This window comes from Staurois parvus, unplaced genomic scaffold, assembly GCF_062004578.1.
Source record: "Staurois parvus isolate SC_StPar_1 unplaced genomic scaffold, SC_StPar_1.0 ptg000142l, whole genome shotgun sequence".
Lineage (NCBI taxonomy): Eukaryota > Metazoa > Chordata > Amphibia > Anura > Ranidae > Staurois > Staurois parvus.
The window spans coordinates 2,367,605-2,387,896 of NW_028317938.1; the positions used below are offsets into that span (position 1 = coordinate 2,367,605).

The 20,292-nt window shown below is 42.9% G+C and overlaps 1 protein-coding gene across 2 annotated transcripts in view; it reads right to left on the reverse strand.

The window, feature by feature from the left end:
• Nucleotides 1-20,292, reverse strand: part of ITPR3 (inositol 1,4,5-trisphosphate receptor type 3) — a 465,627-nt gene that overhangs the window by 138,933 nt on the left and 306,402 nt on the right. For both annotated transcript variants that reach the window (XM_089673590.1, XM_089673591.1), the window contains exons 36-39: nt 16,910-17,058; nt 15,746-15,854; nt 12,512-12,602; nt 12,052-12,221 (exon numbers count right to left, since the gene is read on the reverse strand). In XM_089673590.1, coding sequence (XP_089529716.1) covers nt 12,052-12,221; nt 12,512-12,602; nt 15,746-15,854; nt 16,910-17,058 — 519 coding nt within the window. The remainder of the gene's footprint in view (nt 1-12,051; nt 12,222-12,511; nt 12,603-15,745; nt 15,855-16,909; nt 17,059-20,292) is intronic.

Below are 20,292 nucleotides of genomic sequence, written 5' to 3' on the forward strand. Positions count from 1 at the left end.
TAACACTTGCTTAAAGCTGAACTTCTTACAGCTGGCTTTAAATCCAGCCTTACACTTGTCTTAAAGTGGTTGTACAGGTTGAAGATTTTTCACCGTCATGCATTCTATACATGAAGGTAAAAAATCTTCAATGTGTTTTTCCCCCACCGCTCAGCTAATACTTACCTGAGCCCCATCTCTATCCAGCAGTGTGCACAAAAGCAGTGGATCTCCTGGGATTGGATTGGTTCTTATTGTCTGAGACACAGCAGCAGGGGCAATTGGTTCATGCTGCTGCCAATCACAGCCAGTGAGGTGGGTGCAGGTGGGGGGGGGAAACAGAGCCACACAGAGGCGGATCAGGAGCACCACACCTCCATCCAGAGTAAGTAGCTTGCACTGGAGGCACTCGGCAAGGGGGAGGAGCCAGAAGCACATACAGTTCTCTTCCTCCATCGGTAATGCTCTGTGATCACTGGGTGCAGGCGAGTAATCACCGTCCGGGACTCGGTGATTGACAGCTGAGGCCGCGTCCCCTACCCGGAAATGCAAACTCACATATATATATACGTGATTGTGCGCACCCCTGCTGCCCTGCAGCAGTATATCTGCTATAGGGTGGCGGGAAAGCAGTTAAAGAAAAAAAAACATAGCTTTAGAACCAATTTAAAGCTGAACTCCAACAAGTTCTGATATCTCTCAATTTCATGCAGACTTGTATATCCAAAATATAACCCTTTGAAGCTTCTAACTTGAGCCTGTCCTCATTTTCAGTCTGAATGATTATCAACAATCCTTTCTGATCCATATTGTTGTTGGGCTGCCTGTCACTGCTAGTAGATTTCTTTATATAATACACAATGCTAATATACAGTATATTGCCTGGTAATATTAAAAATAAATTAACAATAATGCAATCTAAACCAATGAAGCAATACTAAATAAATAATAAATGTGTCTCAAACAAAATAACAATTGTATAACTATATATATATATATTGTTTTATACTACTTGTGTATAATAACTTCTACTCTTAAAATGGTGATTAAGAAGAAGTAACTATCTTGTGTTGCAGTCTTCAGTGTATAATAGACAAACATAAGACATAAATAATGAAACCCAAATAAAGTGAATACTACAAACTGAAAAGTGCAAGTAAGTGCAGTTCAAAAAGGAGTGTAAATTTCCAACTGTTGTAATTAGTAGCAACCAATATTTTCCACCACAGTTTAACCACATTCTGAAGGATCAATAATAGTCTCTGGTTGTTCTCTATGCCCTTCTGTGACCCCTCATTAAGGTCGATTCACCAGATTTTATTAACCATCATATCACAAGGGTCCTACATTCCTATAACAAACAAACCTTAAACAAATGTATTTTCATATCCCTCCACAGATATAAATTAACAAATTATTAAAATGATCTTGAGTTATTAAAGTGATGCTAAAGTCTCCAGTTTTTTTCACCTAAAATAATTTTAAAGGCACAGCTCTCAATTGATAAAAGTAATTACTTAGGGAGGGGGGTAGGGGGAACAACTAGTGAAAGGGTTTTTACTTTATTGCAGAAGAAACAATTGAGTACTGTCTGGGTAATGCATTAAGGTAAAAAACCATTTGGCTTTTAACCACTTGTTAAATACCCCAGGGGACCCAGGGTACATAGAACCTGTCCCCAATAAAATTTTTGTAGGAGTTGCTAAGATGCATGTCCAAATAACTCACCTCTCCATTCACCACAGAATGGCGCTCAGAGGAGGGGTTGATACAGATACAAAGCCTGCACTGGCACCCCCTCCTATGTACATCTGCAGCCCTCCTGTGCTTCCCCTGTTCCCTTTGTATTGTAAAAGACTGAGCTCACAATCTACAATAGTGGTTGGTGACTTGTGTTGTAAATACAATCAAAAAAATTCAAGCAACACAATCATGAAGCTAATACACTAGTTTCTGTAGGGAAAATGTGATAACTGCTGACTTATTTTTTTCTGAATGACAGTGTTGCTCTTCAGCCGCTGCCATTCACAACACAAGCCACCAGCTAGTTTGGAGCAGGCAACTACAGTAGTAGCTGCCAGCTTGTGTTTTGAATGAGGGTGGCTGGAAAGCAGGGCTATCATTCCCAAAAACACAAGCCAGCAGCAATGCAAGCTAGGTATATTAGCGTTGTCTGCCATTAATCATTTTTGCTCTTCATCCTGTATGGTCATGATTTTTAGGGCTGGGGTCAGCCACTGCACTGCTGTTCCTGAGTATTGTATGAAAGATCGCACCCCTGGCATGCTCCTACCTGTTGGCCACTGGGTGATACAGGCTGCACTCTACTGGAGTGTAATGAAACAAGTTTTCAGGAGACTGCACAGCTAAAGTCTGCAGCACCCAGTTGCCAGCAGGGAGTAGCATGTACATCTAAAGGAATGCCAGGGTTGTGTTTTTTCCTATAATGCGAAAGCTCCTTTTGAAAGGAGATTGGAGGCAGTGTGATGTGACGTTTGTAGAAGCCTGTTGGTCCTTCCCACCAAAATCAATTTTATTAACCACCTGTGGATCGTGCACTGAACATTTACGTGTACAGTGTGGACCCACTGCTGTGGATCACGTACATGTATGTGATTCCAGACTTCCGGGTAGGGGGCGCACGTGAGAGTCCCCGCCACCCCAACTGTGCTGTCACTGGCTCCAACACATGCCGATCACTGGGTTCCAGATCAATGATTTATGGCTGGGACCTGCTGATCGGCGGAGCGAGTGACAGCAGACAGCTCTGTGTTAGTAAATAACATAGAGCTCTCTACTGACAGTGATGGTGTGCTGGTTTTTGTCTCCTTCAAAGCTGGGAATAAAAACCCAGCATATTGCTTAGTTAACACATTAACACTTGTTAGATGCAGTTAATCCTTTGATTGCCCATAAATGTTAACCCCCTTCCCAGTCAGTGTCAGTACAATGTCAGTGTATTTTATTAGCACTGATCACTGTATTTGTGTCACTGGTGATGTCAGTGGCAGTCAGTTCCCACAAAAGTATCAGTTAGTGTCTGACTGCCCACTGTACTATCACAGCCCTGCTATAGGTCGCTGATCACTGTCATCACAAGTATTAAAAAAAAAAAATTCCAGCATACACACCATCATTTGTAGATGCTATATCTTTCGCGCAAACCAATTATATACACTTATTAGGATTTTTTTTACTAATGACATAGTAGCAGAATACATTTTGGCCTAAATTTGTGAAGAAATTAGATTTTTAAAAACATTTTTTATTGGATATATTTTATAGCAGATAGTAAAAAATATTGTTTATTTTTCAAACTTTTTTTTGTCCGTCGCTGGACCAAGATTGGGCTCAGGTGAGTATTAGGGGGGCTGAAAGCTTTTTTCCTTCATGCACACAATGCATGAAGGCAAAAAAACTTTAAGCCTTTACAACCACTTTGAGCAGTTAAAGACCAATAGAAAGACCTACTGATGACATATTTCCTATTTTTTTTTTTACTTCTTTAAATTGAATAACCATTTAAATACAATACTGTCAAAAGAAAGCCATGTTTATTCCATAAAAAGATATATATATGCAACACATATTTTCATAAGTATACCATTTTTTCTAAAGTTACATGCCCATAGCTAAAACGGGATATTGGCTCTGGAATTTAAATGTATGTAAAGCCAAAATTTTCAGTCCCAGGCAACAAACTGTCCCAGAGACACAGCAGGATCTCTATAAAACCAGGATATATCCCATCTAAGACAACTTTCACCAAAACCAGGTTACCTACTGAAAGATTTCCCCTCCCCTCCTTTTTCGGTGACAACTCAAAAACTTTATATTTCCTATCACATTCTGCACCAGAGATAATGGTGATAAACAGCAATAATAACCTGAAAAAGGCTTAAATCCTTCCACGTTTGATTCAAAAATAGAAAAAAAGTTATAGTTTTATATTCACTTTAAGCAGTTTTTTTCTGCATAATTTAATTAGCGATAGGTATGTTTCTCTGTACAGTTCAGCACTGTTATCAAAGAAATGAATACCACACAAGCTAAAAATGAAGAACTAATATATGCTTACTATTATAAAAATACAGTGGGGGAAATTTACCAATTCTGTGGTAAATGCAAAACAGAAGCTAAGAGACAGATTTTGGAACAGATTTACTACAAGGCTTGGGTTGATTAATACATTTCCCCATCAGCTTCTCTAAAGTATCACTGCAACATAATGAAACCTGTCCCTGACCACTTCTTAACTGTGCATCTGTTTAACTACTAGCCTACAGGTGCACTTATACCCCCTTCCGGCCCAGGCCAATTTCCAACTCTCAGCGCTGTCACACTTTGAATGACAATTGCGTGGTCATGCAACAATGTACCCATATGAAATTTTTAGCATTTTTTTTGTGACAGATAGAGCTTTATTTTGGTGGTATTTAATCACCTCTGAGTTTTACTTTTTTCTTAAACAAACCAAAAACCACTGAAAATTTTGAAAAAAAAAATGTTTTTTCTTAGTTTTTGTTATAAAATTTTGTAAATAAGTGATTTTTCTCCTTCACTGATGTACACTGAGGCTGTAGTGATGGTCACTGATAAGATGCACTGATGGACACTGATAGGTGGCACTGATGGGCACTGATAGGAGGCACTGGTAGGTGGCACTGATGGGCATTGCCAGGCATCACTGATGGGCACTGAAAGGCGGCACTGTTAGGTGACACTGACTGGCACTGTTAGGTGGCACTAACTGGCACTGATAGGCGGCACTGACTGGCACTGATAGGCAGCACTGATGCGCACTGATAGGTGGCACTGATAGGCGACACTGACTGGCACTGATAGGTGGCACTGACTGGCACTGATAGGTGGCACTGACTGGCAGCACTGATAGGTGGCACTGATTGTCATTGATAGGTGGCACTGACTGGCACTGATGGGTGACACTGAAAGGCAGCTCAGAGGGGCACTGATGTGCACTGGTAGGCATTGATATGTGGCACTGATGGGCACTGGCAGGTGGCACTGTTCAGCACTGACAGCTGGCACTGATGGACACTGACAGGTGGCACTTCTGGGGCCACACTGATAATCAGGGCACACTGATCATCAGTGCCGTGATGATCAGTGCACCTGTCCCCTCCGCGGAATGCCGATTACTGGATCTCCTCAGTGTGACAGCTCGAGAGGAGAGAAATGCCGATAACCAGCATTTCCCTGTTTACATGTGATCAGCTGTGATTGGACACAGCTGATCACATTTCCGTGGATCGGTGATCCGGGCTCCCTGAGCCGCGCATCCGCGGTGAGAATGGAAGGACGTCATATGACATCCTATCAAAACGAGAGAACCACCTTGTGCCCGTCATTGGACTATATGAGGGAGGAGGTTAAAGGAGTAAGTCCCCAAACTATGACACATGGGTTTCAGTATACTGGCCTCTGCAATGAGAAGGCCCTGTGAGCAAGGATTTCTCATTGCAAACCTGAGGAAGGGAGCCACTGAACGTAGAGTGCACATAGGCATCATTCTGACCAATGGTATCAATGATGGAACACCATTCCGACCGGTGACCCAGGGGAGTTTATAAATCCCATTGATCACAAATTTTGGGGCAAATTGACTATGGCACCAGGGTATTTATTACTCCCACTGATCACTGATGCTGGGTCATTTTTCTACTACCATTGATTCTGGACAATTGTTACACTCACTAATGCAGAGGCATTTAAAGGATAGGTTCACCATTTGTAACACGTGTAACATCTGTATTTAGAGTATAACGTGTTACTTTGTAGCAGCCCCTGATCCCCCTTTGACAGTGGGTGGGGGGATCCTCTCCCTGTGGTCACATTTTAAAAACCGTGTGCGGCTGTGCCGGGCTCCATCCACAGTCCTGCGAATGAATGCACTACAAGTCCCATCTACCACCATGGCAGATGGCTTGTAGTTCTCAATGAACTACAAGAGTGCTGATGAGCGCCCTCATAGTTCTTTGACTTTTCCTGCACTTCAGTAACAGTCTGACCATATAGGGGTACAGGGAGACAGCTGTACGGAGTGTCTGCAAGAGACTGACATTACACCCTTGATTCACAGATCGCAGGTGCAATTCTTTGCTGCAGTGTAAACAAATAAATGCACATTTTTTTCCTACCTGCAAACTCACGTGAATTTATTTTTTATTTTTAAAATGTGAACTTATCCTTTAATAATCCTGCTGACACCAGGATATTTATTACGTCCAATGACCATTGATGCTGGGACATTGTTTTACTATCACTGATGCCTAGGCATTTATTACTCTTTATTATTATTATTATTATTATACAGTATTTATAAAGCGCCAATAGTTCACTCAGCGCTGTACATTACAAAGGGGGACAGAACATGTGACAGAACAATACCAATACAATGCAAAACATGAGGGGATCGAGGGCCCTGCTCTTTCGAGCTTACAATCTAGAAGGGGTGGGATAGTGGTACAGGAGGAGATAGCTGTGGGGGATGGAGTGGTAGGAAGAGTGGAGGAGGTCAGCAAGTTAGCAAGGGGTGAGGTAGGCTTCCCTGAAGAGATGGGTTTTCAGGGTGCGCCTAAAGGAGAGGAGAGTAGGTGATAATCTGATGGGTTGGGGCAGGGAGTTCCAGAGGATGGGTGACACCCTGGAGAAGTCCTGGAGGCGGGCATGGGAGGAGGAGACCAGGGAACTAGAGAGAAGGAGGTCTTGTGAGGAGCGGAGTGTGCGTGCTGGGCGGTACTTGGATATTAGGTCAGTGATGTAGTTCGGGGCAGTATGGTGGACAGCTTTGTACGTCAGTGTTAGGATTTTAAATTTGATCCGTTGCGCAATCGGAAGCCAGTGGAGGGATTGGCAGAGGGGGGTGGCGGAAATGGAGCGGTTGGAAAGGTGAATGAGTCTGGCAGCCGTATTCAGGATCAACTGAAGCGGGGATAGCCAGCGGCGAGGCAGGCCAGTGAGGAGGGAGTTGCAGTAGTCGAGTCGTGATATGATGAGGGAGTGGATGAGCTGTTTAGTGGTTTCTGGGGTTAGGAACGTGCGGATTTTGGCGATGTTGCGGAGGTGGAGTCTGCACGAGTTTGTTAAAGATTGGACTTGGGGCTGGAAGGATAGGTTGGAGTCCAGAATGACACCAAGTACTCTGGCCTGCAGAGCGGGTTTGATATTGACGTTGTTGGATGTGATGTAGAAGTCAATGGGGGGTGGGGTTCGGGCTGGGGGGAAGACAAGGAGCTCGGTTTTGGAGAGATTCAGTTTAAGGAAGTGGAGCGACATCCAATCTGATATGTCGCTCAGTAGGTGTGTGATTTGGGCAGAGACCGAAGGGGTGAGGTGGGGGGTTGAGAGATAGATTTGTGTGTCGTCGGCATAGAGGTGGTAGTTGAAGCCGTGAGAGTGTATGAGTTGGCCAAGGGAGGAGGTGTAGATGGAGAAGAGAAGGGGCCCAAGGACAGAGCCTTGAGGGACCCCAACAGAGAGGGGGAGTGAGGGGGAGGTGGTAGCATTATAGGTAACGCTGAAAGAGCGTTGTGACAGGTAGGATGAGAGCCAGGAGAGAGCAGAATCTCTGAGGCCGAGGGAGTGTAGTATTTTGAGGAGGAGGGGGTGGTCAACTGTGTCGAAGGCCGCAGAGAGGTCAAGGAGTAGGAGCACTGAATAGTGGCCATTAGCTTTGGCGGTTAGAAGGTCGTTGGAGAGTTTGAGTAAGGCGGTTTCGGTGGAGTGTAGGGGGCGGAAGCCAGACTGTAGGGGATCGAGGAGGTTGTTGTCGTTGAGGTGAGAGCATAGGCGGGTGTAGACGAGACGCTCGAGGAGTTTAGATGTAAGTGGGAGCAGGGAGATGGGTCTGAGGTTGTTCGGGTCATTGGGGTCCAGGGAGGGCTTTTTAAGTATGGGGGTGATGTGTGCATGCTTCAGTGGGGAGGGGAAAGTGCCGGAGGAGAGGGAGAGATTAAAGATGTGGGTGAGGGAGCGTAGGATGGAGGGGGAGGGAGGTCGTAGGAATTGTGAGGGGATAGGGTCGAGGGGGCAGGTGGTGAGGCGGGCATCAGAGAGGATCTTGGAGACTTCCTCAATGGTAGTAAGGTCAAAGGTGTGGAGTGTTGGGGGAGCTTCAGTATGAGGAATGTAGGGTGGGGTGGGAGTGGAGGTCAGAGCAGTGGTGGGGCCGTGGGAGAGGGGTGACGAGGGGGTAGCCGAGTGAGGGGGAATGGGGTCGGAGGGAGTTTGAGCAGTGACGAAGTCCCTGCGGGTAATGTCCAGGGGGGGGGGGGATGAGGGGGTAGCTGTGTGAGAGGGGACGGGTTGAGAGGGCGTGTGAGTTGCGGCAATGTCCTTGCGAATTGTGTCAATCTTGTTTTTGAAGTGATTGGCAATCTCAAGGGCGGTGAGTGAGGTGCTGGGTGGAGGTGGAGGTGGGGGTGGAGAGAGTAGAGAGTTGAAGGTGGAGAAGAGTCGGCGAGGATTGGAGGAGAGGGCCTTGATGAGGGTCAGGAAGTAGGCTTGTTTGGCTGCGTGGAGGGAGGAGGTGTAGGTGCGGAAGGCAGATTTGTAGCAGGTGAAAGCTTGTTGGGATTTTGTTTTGCGCCATAGTCGCTCCAGGGCACGACTGCGTCGTTTGAGGGTTTTGGTGTGATCAGTCTGCCAGGGCTGGAGCGGTCGGAGTCTGATGTTGCGTGTGGTTAAAGGCGCTAGTGAGTCAAGGGCTGCTGACAGCACGTTGTTGTAGGCAGTCATAGCCAAGTCGGGGCAGGACAGGGGGAGGATGCGGTCGTGGAGTTGATCAGCTGCAGAGTGGAGGGGGGCAGGGTTAAGGTTGCGGAGGTTACGGCTGGTAGTAGTGTGACATTTGGAGGGGTTTTTGTTGGAGGACGAGGAGATAGAGAAGGTGATCAGGTTGTGGTCAGAGAGAGGGAAGGGGGTGTTAGTGAGGTTGTGGGGAGCGCAGCGGTTGGAGAAGACAAGATCAAGGATATTACCGTCGGAGTGGGTGGTGGATTGTATGCACTGTGCAAGTGCAAAGGAGGAGGTTAAGTGGAGGAGACGGGCTGTGTCCGGGTTGTCAAGGTTGACAGGGATGTTGAAATCCCCAAGAATGATGGTGGGTAGCTCAGAGGAGAGGAAGAAGGGTAGCCAGGAGGAGAAGTCTTCCAGGAAGCGGGGTATGGATCCAGGAGGCCGGTATATCACAGCAATCTTCAGGGGGGTTGGGAAGAATAGTCTGACGCAGTGGGCCTCGAAGGAGGAGAAGGATAGGGAGGGGGGGTTTGGGAGGACTCGGAAGGTGCTCTGCGGTGACAGGAGCAGACCAACCCCACCACCTTTACGACCGTTAGGTCTGGGTGAGTGGGTCCAGGTGAGACCTCCATAGGAGAGTGCAGCAGGGGAGGTAGAGTCAGTGGGCTGGATCCAGGTTTCCGTGATCGCCAGGAGGTTGAGGGAGCGGGAAACAAAGAGGTCGTGGATGGCGGTAAGCTTGTTGCACACCGATCGGGCGTTCAGGAGTGCACATGAAAACGGGGGGGAGATTTTAGGGAGCAGGGGGACAGATACTAGGTTGCGGTAGGACATGGCGGCGGGAGGGTGTTGTGCGGGTGAGGGAGGTGGAGGGCCAGGATTCGGGGAGATGTCTCCCGCGGCTAGGAGGAGGAGAAGGGTGAGAAAGGTGGCATGGGAGCGGGATGTGCAGGAGCGTGAGAAACTCCTAGTGGAGGTGTTCGGGTCAGTGGGAGAGTGGAATAATAGGAGGAGGTGGTGGGTGCCATAGAGGGGCGAAGGAAGCAGTGAGGACACAATATACAAATGTTTAGGAGGAGCAGAGGGATATAGTGAATGGATTTTGGGAATGGAGGAGAGGAAAATGAGAAGGAGTAGAAGAGGCATTGTGGGGGGTGATGAGAGCAGTAGTAGGGAGATGATAGCAATGAGGGGGAGATGTGCAGGTTTTGGGGTGGAGCAGAGGGGTAAAGAAATGAGATTTGGGAACAGAGGTAGTAGTATGAAGAGGAGTGTATTATATAAAGGTACACAGAGTGGGACTCAGGCATGTAAGAGATGTTTCCCAGGGTGTTTGCTTGCAGTCTGTCCAGCATGCAGTAGAGTTTCTTGCTGTTGTGTCTTTCTCCTGCTTTAGTTCAACTGCTGTGTTTAACTGCTTCGCACTCTTTCGAAGCCACACTCCGTCAGAAGCAGCACCCCCATCAGAGACTGTGCCCCCCATCAGAGATCTCCCCCATGAGCTGATCTGAATTTATAGGGAGATGCTCAAATGAGCATTCAACTCCACCCCAATTAGTAGATGATAAGGCTCACATGAATGTTGGGGGATGTCTCATAGGAACCAGGCTACAGTCGTAAACTGGGTGCAACTGAAGGTGAGGACTGCTCAACATACACACAAATATAAAATACACCAAAATACTCTTGCTGACCACTTACACCTGTGCACTCTTGCATTAGTTTTGATTTACTACAGGAGTAAAAGGTGTTTACTTAGCACAGTGACTGTTCATTTAGAAAATAAGGTGAAGTGAGGGTCCTCTCACATTTGGGAGCTGTCTCAGTAACTCATAAATCATAAAGCTACCACTCAGGTAATGCAAAACGCTGGTGCGCCCTTTCTTCCCTGTTTTACAGTGCTTCTTCTGGGTTTCCCCCAACCCTTAGAGGGCAGCAAAGCCTGTATCAGCAATGGAATTGCTAAGGACCTGGGATCCATCTATAACCAGTACACCACTCTTGAGCACAGGGGATTTTTGCCTTTTCTGCTTTATTCATTTCAGTCATCCAATAATATTCAAGTCAACTTTCTGATTTTTCTAATGCCTCTTGCACACAGTTTCACTTCATTTACTAAACTAATGTTCCCATAGCATAACCAGTGGCTTGAATGTAAAAAAAAAAAAAATTCCCTGTTCACAAACTTGATGTGGATGAGGGAAATCCTCCCTGCTAAGCCTTTGTATTCAGACAGCAGAGTGACTTCCCCACCATCTACTGTAAATACACGGATCAGCACTATTGGCTATAGCTTGCGGCACTGATGGAGTGGAAGTGGAAATAAATCCAACGGGCTGGTTGTACAAAAGTAAATCAGTAGATTGACTCCTGTACAAATACCCTGCCCATACATGAATCAAAATTCAGCCAGTTCCTGTTAAACTGGCTGAATTCCGATCCAAGTATGGCCAGCCTAAGTGGACATTCATCATGCTAAGTAAAGAGTCTTTAAGTGTTTGTGAATTAACCCTATTATCTTTTATCTTCTTGTTTTACAGTGAACACTCCAACCTTGGCACATAAAATAACTTTAAATTTACATTTCCATAATGCAGAATGAATCCTCGCCCTTTTCTAAGTACTTCTGTAATATATCTATTTATTAAATTTTTCTGCAACACAAGTAAAGACTACTATTTTTATTTAACATCTTTTGCACTTTATGTTAATTCTCCTGTAAGTGATTATTACCATTAAACTGACTAATTATCGATTAGTCTACTATACTTATTACCCACCACTTTTAGAAACTTAATTGGTATTACTGATAAATAAAATTAGTATTTTTTAAAATATAAAAACTACTGTACATGACAGATGCTGGTATTATTCCGCTGTTATAGTTTAAATGTTTATATTTATCTTTATAGTCCCAGAGCACTGTACAACACCTCCAGTGATCTCCTCTCATCTGTACTCCTGCTGTCAGTTAGTGTCAAATTAAATTATTTTACATCAACACAGGCAGCAACAAACAGGTGGGGAAACTGCCAAAGTAACTTGGCAGAAAGAAACTTAGCGGAAATAGTAGAGCTGCAGTCATATCCTTCACTCAAAAGGAACACCTCTGTTGTACTTAAGCTGGACAGGCAAATACTCTGAGGTGAACAGGAACAAAGTTAAAAACATTAAAGGGAAAGTCTCAATGCTGGAGTCTTCAAGCGATATAGGAAGCCATTGACCCCACTCCGAAAATATCAGTTTTCGATAGATTGACCCCTTAAGTAAATGCATGTACATATATTTTGATGCCAGTTAGAGTATAATGAATACCTGTATTTCTGTGTTGCCTCCATCAAGTAACCTAATGGCCAATAAAATGCTTTCTTGAAAGATCTTATCGTTCTTTGAGCTCATAATTAAATCAGCCACAAGTTTGGTGGCTCCTTCTCGATCTAATTTACACTGAATCGGTGCTATTAGAGACCAGTCGTGATCCTGACCTGTAAAATTATTTAAAAACAATATTACATTTTCAAATTAAGGACAATGAAATGAAAATCAGAAGTCAGTGAATGACGAAGTCAAGAAATAAAAGTAAGTTATAGGTAAGTGTCAAAGAATAATGTCAGCAAGTTTTAGCTCCAGCCCTGGAGCACGAACAGGGACACTGCATATTTACAATGTACAATGTTTTTATGTACAAAGGGCAGTATATATCAGCCTTATGGCAACAGAGAGATGAGAATCTAGAAAAGATACTGATTTACTAGGGAGAAAAGGTGTTTATTACCGATGGCAGAGCTGTCAGCTGTCTCGCCTTTAGTATTTGACTTCTTGTTTTGCAGGTAATTACTCAGAAGGGTTTTCCTTAGTAAATTTCCCTATGGGGACAGGAGCAAGAATCGAGTCAGAAAGGGAGGGAGAAAAACATAAATTGCAAGCTTCATTTATAAAGATGCTGAGTATCTGTGAACTAATAATGAACATGCTGAGCTATATAAAGATGCTGCTTATCTGTATACTGATAATGAACAAACCGCTCTGGATAATGATGCTGAGCATCATTAAACACTTATGGTGAAGCTGCTGTTCAGATTTAATTATGAGATAGAATTGATCTTAACTATGTGTGCCACAGATTTATGTACTGTACACACCTGTAGAGAAAACAGCGCAGACATCATCTGGCAACTTTTACAAATTAAACAAATGCAAAATGTAAATATTTCTATGAATGTATCAAAAAACACATCTCTACCTTTATATAAATATATATTAAAATGATAGGTCCTCTAAAATTATGTCTGGCCCTGTTGCTCAACATGCAGCCCACCATGGGGATGAGGAGGGTAACATTTGCACTGCCATGACAACCAATATGGGGGGGGGGGAGGACAATTTCACTACTATGACTCACTGTCATGATCACCAACGCAAAGAGGGGGAGGATTAAAGTATATGTAAACCTTCATCTTGTAAAACAACCCATTCAGTTTAAAATAGAAACGAAAGGTAAAACGTGTGTATATATAGATATGTGTAGATATAAAAAAAATAATCAATAACTTTTTTGCCCCTTTTTATAAGTGATCACCTATTCTCTGTTCTCAGCTGCATAAGAGCTGGGGGAGGAGAAACAGCAGCACACTGATGTTCAAAAGTGAATGGCTGTGCAGGAGGGATGTGTAAGGACAAGTCTGATCATCTAAGGCTGAGTTCTCAGCACAGCAAGCTGATGATGTTATGCTTCCTTGCTTAGTGTTGTCAGCTTTTAATAGGATAGCAGAAGGACTGGCACGAACACCCAGGATTTCACACAGAGAAAGCACTACAAAGAAAACACGGTACAGCAGGCACAAATCAGGAATATGAAATCTTCGGTTTACAAACTCTTTCACTCTTGGAATAGGAGCGGTGATGTTGGGTAGTTTAACACTTTCACTGCCACAACCCACAATATAGGGGGATTCACTTTCACTGCCATGATTACACACAAATGCAGAGAGGGGGGAATTCAATTTTACAGCCATGACCGCAAATGCAGGGGGATGGGAGGGTTAACTGGCCATGACAACTAATGCAAGGGATGGGAGGGTTAACGTTCTCTGCTATAACCACCAATGTGGGGGGGGGGGGGGGGGTGGTTACCTTTAACTGCCACTGACCATCAATGCAGGGTGGGGGTGTTAAATTTTATTGCCACTAATGTGGCAATGCAGGGGAGGGGTGGGGTTAACTTTCACTGTCAATGACCTCCAATATGTGTTACTGTTATTAGTACTGTCACCAATGTTGGGGGTTGTTTTTGCCGCCACTGACATCAATGCTGGGGGTAGTTACTGTGGCCACTGACATCTATCCTGGAGGTGATTACTGCCGCCACTGACATCAATGCGAGGGGGGTTAGTGCTTTATCTACTGAGGCCAAAGCTGGGGGTTACTATTGAGGTCAATGACCTCAATGCTAGGGGTTGTACTCCAACTTCTTCAGTGTGCATTGCGATACCCTGCAAAAAATGCAGCAGGACCAAAATTTTTGGGCATTGAGATGGGTAAGATCCCACTCAAAATTATGTTTGACTTTGGGGATGGGGAGGGTAACATTTGGGTAACATTTGCACTGCCATCACATGAAGTAATTTCTATAAAGCAGTTTAGATCAAAGTATACAAAGTCCTCTTGATACCAATGTTTTAACTACAAATACCCACCAAAAGGATTAGATACATTATGTTTTTGAAAACGAATTTTCACGTTATATACCTGTTGTCTCATTCTCTTAGCAAAAGTCCTGGTTGCCTGTCCAACATTTTGCAGGCCACACGGGCACAGCAGCAAGTATACAACCCCTTCCTGTATTACATGAGATACAATTACTTTTCTGTATTTGTCACTAAGACCGTTCTCTCTATCTTATATTTTGTTTGCTTTGATTGCATGCCTGACATCTTCTGAATGCAAATAATCCCTTTCCATCATAAAAGTATGCTGTACTCTTCCCCAAAGGGTCTATTTCGCACTAATTTGTCTTTTAGGTCTGGGGCCTTTTATTTACCGTATTTTTTTCTCCATAAGACACACTTTTTCCCCAAAAAAATGTACTGTACTATGTCTGCAGTCTCTGGTCATCTCCTGTACTATGTCTGCAGTCTCTGGTCATCTCCTGTACTATGTCTGTAGTCTCTGGTCATCTCCTGTATTATGTCCACAGTCTCTGGTCATCTATTGTAGTATGTCTGTAGGCTCTGGTCATCTCCTGTACTATGCCCGCAGTCTCTGGTCATCTCCTGTACTATGTCCGCAGTCTCTGGTCATCTCCTGTACTATGTCCGCAGTCTCTGGTCATCTCCTGTACTATGTCTGCAGTCTCTGGTCATCTCCTGTAGTATGTCTGCGGTCTCTGGTCATCTCTTGTAGTACATCCGCAGTCTCTGGTCATCTCCTGTAGTACGTTCGCAGTCTCTGGTCATCTCCTGTAGTATGTTCGCAGTCTCTGGTCATCTCCTGTAGTAGGTCAGCAGTCTCTGGTCATCTCCTGTAGTACATCCGCAGTCTCTGGTCATCTCCTGTACTATGTCTGCAGTCCATTGGTTCAGAATATTTTTTTTCTTGTTTTCCTCTTCTAAAACCTAGGTGCGTCTTATGGTCAGGTGTGTCTTTTGGAGCGAAAAATAAGATATATATTTTGATGTATCTGGCAGTACAGAGCTCAAATGTTTGTTTGTTTTTTCCTTTGGATAGGCTAATTGGTATTGATATTTTTATCAATATCTCTGAATTGTGCATTATTATCTATAAAAAGTGCTAGTCTATATTCTCATTTGTATCTTTTATTAATACAACCCTATTTGCTGTATCTTCTTTATGAATGTTTTTTTCACTTATTTCAGAATTTTTGTCCCCTTTTTAAAAATATGTCCTACAGAAAACATTTAACAGTCTTGGTTAACACAAAAGACAGGTCTTTGGTTTTACTGAACACTATTGAACAAAAAAATATCAGCTTTAACTGAATTTCTCTTACCCGTTCTTCATAATCATTTTTCTTCATCAGCATTTGCTGTAAAGTCCGTAAAACTTTTATACACAGTTTTTCTTCAGAGGACATAAGATTTTTGGTGTGCTGAATCAATCTAAAAGTAAAAAAATCATAGCTTTCACTATGTCTTAAAGCGGAGTTTGAGCTGAGAAAAAAAAAAAAGGCAGCAACTACAAAAACTGTAGCTGCTAACTTTTAAAACACCGACATTTACCTGTCCCTTGGTCCAGCGGTGTCCTCACCGGCATCTTCAGTGTGGGCACCCGGCTGTGACAGCTTGCGGCTTAAGAGCCGGGTGCCCACTGCGCATGCGCGAGAAGCACTGCGCTTTCTGAATGGCCTCATAGTCTTCTGGGACCTGTCACGTGTCCCAGAAGACTACGGGGAGGGAGGGGGGGAGGACAACTTCTGCTTCTGATCACCTAGGCGATCACAGCGGAAGTGGGAGAGAGTACCTGTCAAATTCGGGTACCCGCTCCCCCAAGGTGCCAATCCTTATTGGGGAGCGGGGGCAAAGCATTAAAGCAGAACTTCTCCTTTTGGGTGGAGCTCTGCTTTAAGCATTTTCCTCCAGTTAGTTATCAGTCACTTTTACACTCTCTATATTCATAATTTTCCCTAAGAAAAAAAAAATATTTACACAATTGTGTGGTATGTATACTTTAATTCTTTTCATGTAAAAATTCATGGCTATATCTATAATATTTAAAATGGAAAGTTTTTCTCCTCAGGTGTTTCCATATAACCCATAAAATTTCACTGATACTATATTTTCAAATAATCACTGTAAATTGCCTGTAGTACAGCCTGAATATAGTGCTGATTTTACATGAAGGCACGCTAACTTCATTGTCACTAAGTTGTGTGTAGAACCCTTTTCAATTAAAAAATTCTACACACATATGTGTACTCAGCTCTATGTACTCTGTTTAATAACTATATAACCACAGGAAAGGTAGGTATAGTATGGAGATGGCAGGAATTAATAACATATTTAGGCACAGTGCTTTGAATTATTCAAGCATCCCTTATCGTGAAAGCCCCCAGTTGCAAGAGTTCCAGTTAATAGATGTCTCACCCTCATTGCAAAATTGTTGACTCTGATAATTTAACTGTGCATGTGCTGCAGAAACAGAATGAGACACCTACTTAGAAATGAAGCCCCCAGTCTCACATCGTACACGAGCATCAGTTCCTTCTGCAAAAAGTAGTTCAGGATGATGAAGCACATCTACAAGCACAGACTGCTCAGCTTCTACAAGCGGCTTTAACTTTTCCTCCAATGTGTTTATAATATCCTAGTGAGAGTAGAATAAAGATGTCATTATTGAGCCCTGTGCAAGTCAATCTTGTGGCTTTATTCCATGGATAGCTGCCAATACAACTACTCACAGTTAAGTAAATTGGAAAGATATATTTAACATAGAAATAATCATTTTTTAATATAGATTGCTGATTAAAAACACTTATATTAAGTGGTGAATAATACTTGATAATGACAGTGTTGGGCTGTGCTTGATTGCTCTGCTTAAGAATCAATGTAAAGCAGCGCATGTTTCTGGAACTAAAGCCGACCATACATGGATTGAAATTCTGCCGGTTCAGCTGGGACCGGACACATTTTGATCCGTGCATGAGCCAGCTGGTTGTACACAAATCGATCTATCGATTGATATGTGTATAACCAGCTTGCTGGACTTTTCCCAAACAATCAGTGCCTCCGGCTATAGCCGGTAACACTGATCATTGTATCGGCTGCCTTAAGATGCATATTAAAACATTAGCTGGATCTGAACACATGGAAAAGGAGACCACTGCTTAATTCTAGTTTTGTCCTTCTCATTCATAACTGAAGCATAATAAAGTGTGTCTGCTATGCTTCAATTTATAAATGAACAGAAAGGATGTGCAGAGCTCTTCCGGTTTATTCATTCTATGCAGCTGAGGCTGCAGAAAGGAACTGGGGAATGTGTTATTATTATTATACAGGATTTATATAGCGCCAATAGTTTGCTCAGCGCTTTGTTTCCTCAGTCCCTTTCTGGCTCAACAGTAAAACTTCAGGGGTTTATTTAGACCTCTGATATTTCACAAAAGCTCCCCCAACACCAAAAGCATTGTGAAAAAAAAATGTAAAAAAAAAAATGCAACAAATAATAAAAAACAATAAAAATAATTACAAATATAAAAAATAATACAAAAAAAAATAAGAGCTAATTCACATGGGTTCTTTGACCTATACGGTGTGAAAGAGTGGATTGTTTGTGTGGCTTGAGCTGCTTTTTCCCTATGGAGATGCAGCAGCTGTACGAACACTGCCGCATGTCTTAATCTGACAGGTATGAAGGTAAGTGGCCCTGAATGCCTATGTCTGCTAATAAGGATTTTATTGTAAATAAATATATGTAAATATATATCTGAAATAACTCTTTAGCCAGTTGGCGTATCATGGCACATGGTGGGAGTATCTTAACGCACTGTGGCAGGTGGTAGGGGGCACCAGGTCAACTTTTGCACTGGAGCCCTCAAGCTTCAAGCTATGCCTTTGTTAGTATATTAATATGTGGCAGCTTTGTTGTGAGCAGGTGAAATGACAGTGGTTCTTTAAAATTGTACTCCAGCCAAACAGCATAACATATATAATATAAAAATATGTATGCAATACACATATCCATATCTTTCACATTAAGGATGTTTTTGATTCCATTCAGCCAGTCTGGTGTTTAACATACATCTTACACAAGGCATAACCAACAGGTTTGGAGCTTTCTAGTGTCACTAGTGTGCTTACTGGTGGGCTATGAAAAAGCATAAACACATTTCTGAGGTCCTACAATGTCCTTCTCTCCCTGCAAGTTATAAAAAAAAAACCTCCCAGTACGGGCGTGACGGGGATGAGCAGGGACAGTCCACACTTAGGGTACATTCATACTTGCAAATACCCGCTTGGAGATTAGCTGCAAGAACCCCTGCGGACATTCCCACGATTAGCCTTCAGCTAATCATTCCAACTCACAAATGATTAAATTGCAGCTGAACAGAACATTAGGTGGAGTGATTTGAGCTGTCTTCCAGTAACAGTTGGAAAAAAGATATCCTTCTATTTCAACCATTAAAAAAAATAATAGGGGGTAACAAATGGAAAACCTCCATACACAGAATTCTATAACCACATTTGATCCAAGGGAATGCAAACCCCCCCCCAACCTAAGCATGATAAAGTATACTTGAGCAGGAAAAAAATGTATTCCTTCCTGAACTCCCATATGGCAATCTGATATTTCCTGGATCAACAATGGTGTTATTACCTGTAAATGTTAAGATCCAGTTATATTCTGTTCATTTAGAAATACATCCAGTTCTTTTGTTAAAACAATCTACTAAGCTGGACAGAACTAGATCTTGAGGGAGTCTATTCCACATTTCTTCCACAGTTCTTCCATACGTGAAGGTTAAATCTCTTTTCCTCTAGACATAAAGAGTGCCCCCTTGTCCTTTGTGATGACCTTAAAGTGCTACACCAAGTTCACTATATGGACCACTTATGTATTTATTTAAAGTTGATAATATCCCCTCCTAATCGCTTCTTCTTTTCAAATTCTCAGAGTACATTCAGATCTTCTGAGCTACCTGATCCTTCTATCAGTTTGGTTGCCATTCTCTACACTTTTTCTGGAGATTCCCAGAATTCCCATGTAACCTGGTAAGTGCTGAGGGCTGGCTGGAGAAAAATAGGAAAAATAGGGTTGAAGAAGGGGGATTTTATTTTTTAAGGGTTTTTTTGTTAAAGCACGGGGGTTTACATGGGTGGGTGGTTTTCCTGCTGGGGCTGTAAGATTAGGGAGGATTGTTGCTTGGGAGGAGCGATTTTTTTGGGATGTATATTTTACAATTTCCTTCCTTTTTATCCACATAATATCATGATGGCCCATTTGTTGTCCGCATATGGTTATGATTAACTGTTTGTTGCCTAAATATTGTCACAGTTGCTCATATAGTGTCACGATTGTTTCTTGTCTGTATAGTGCCACAATCACTAATTTGTTGTCCATATACTGTGAATTATTTTTATTGCCTTTATGTTGCCCGTTTGCAACTACCCATTCATTCAGTACATATTGCCACGTTTAGTCATTTGCTACCTGCATACTGTCACAATTAATTTAGTCCCCTGTAGGCCTGTCACTATCAAGGCATGCTGCTATTATCCTCATTTCACCACATTGCACTACATGCGCTACTATTAAACCCTTGAATTTTATTCTATTTAGCATGCCATGTTTTTCCATTTTGAGCTACACACAGGACTGTTAAAATCTTGAGTTGTATTTTTTTCCAATATGATTATATAGAAAACATTTGGATAAAAAAGCCCTCAATATCAACATTTATTTTAATATTACTGCTAGAACTAATTTTGTAAATGTATAGCGAAGCATAGGGGGAGTGGGGTATTAAAAAAATAAGCTGCAACAGGTGTCAGCTATGCTTGGTATACCACTGATTGATTGACTTACAAACACACCAGACTT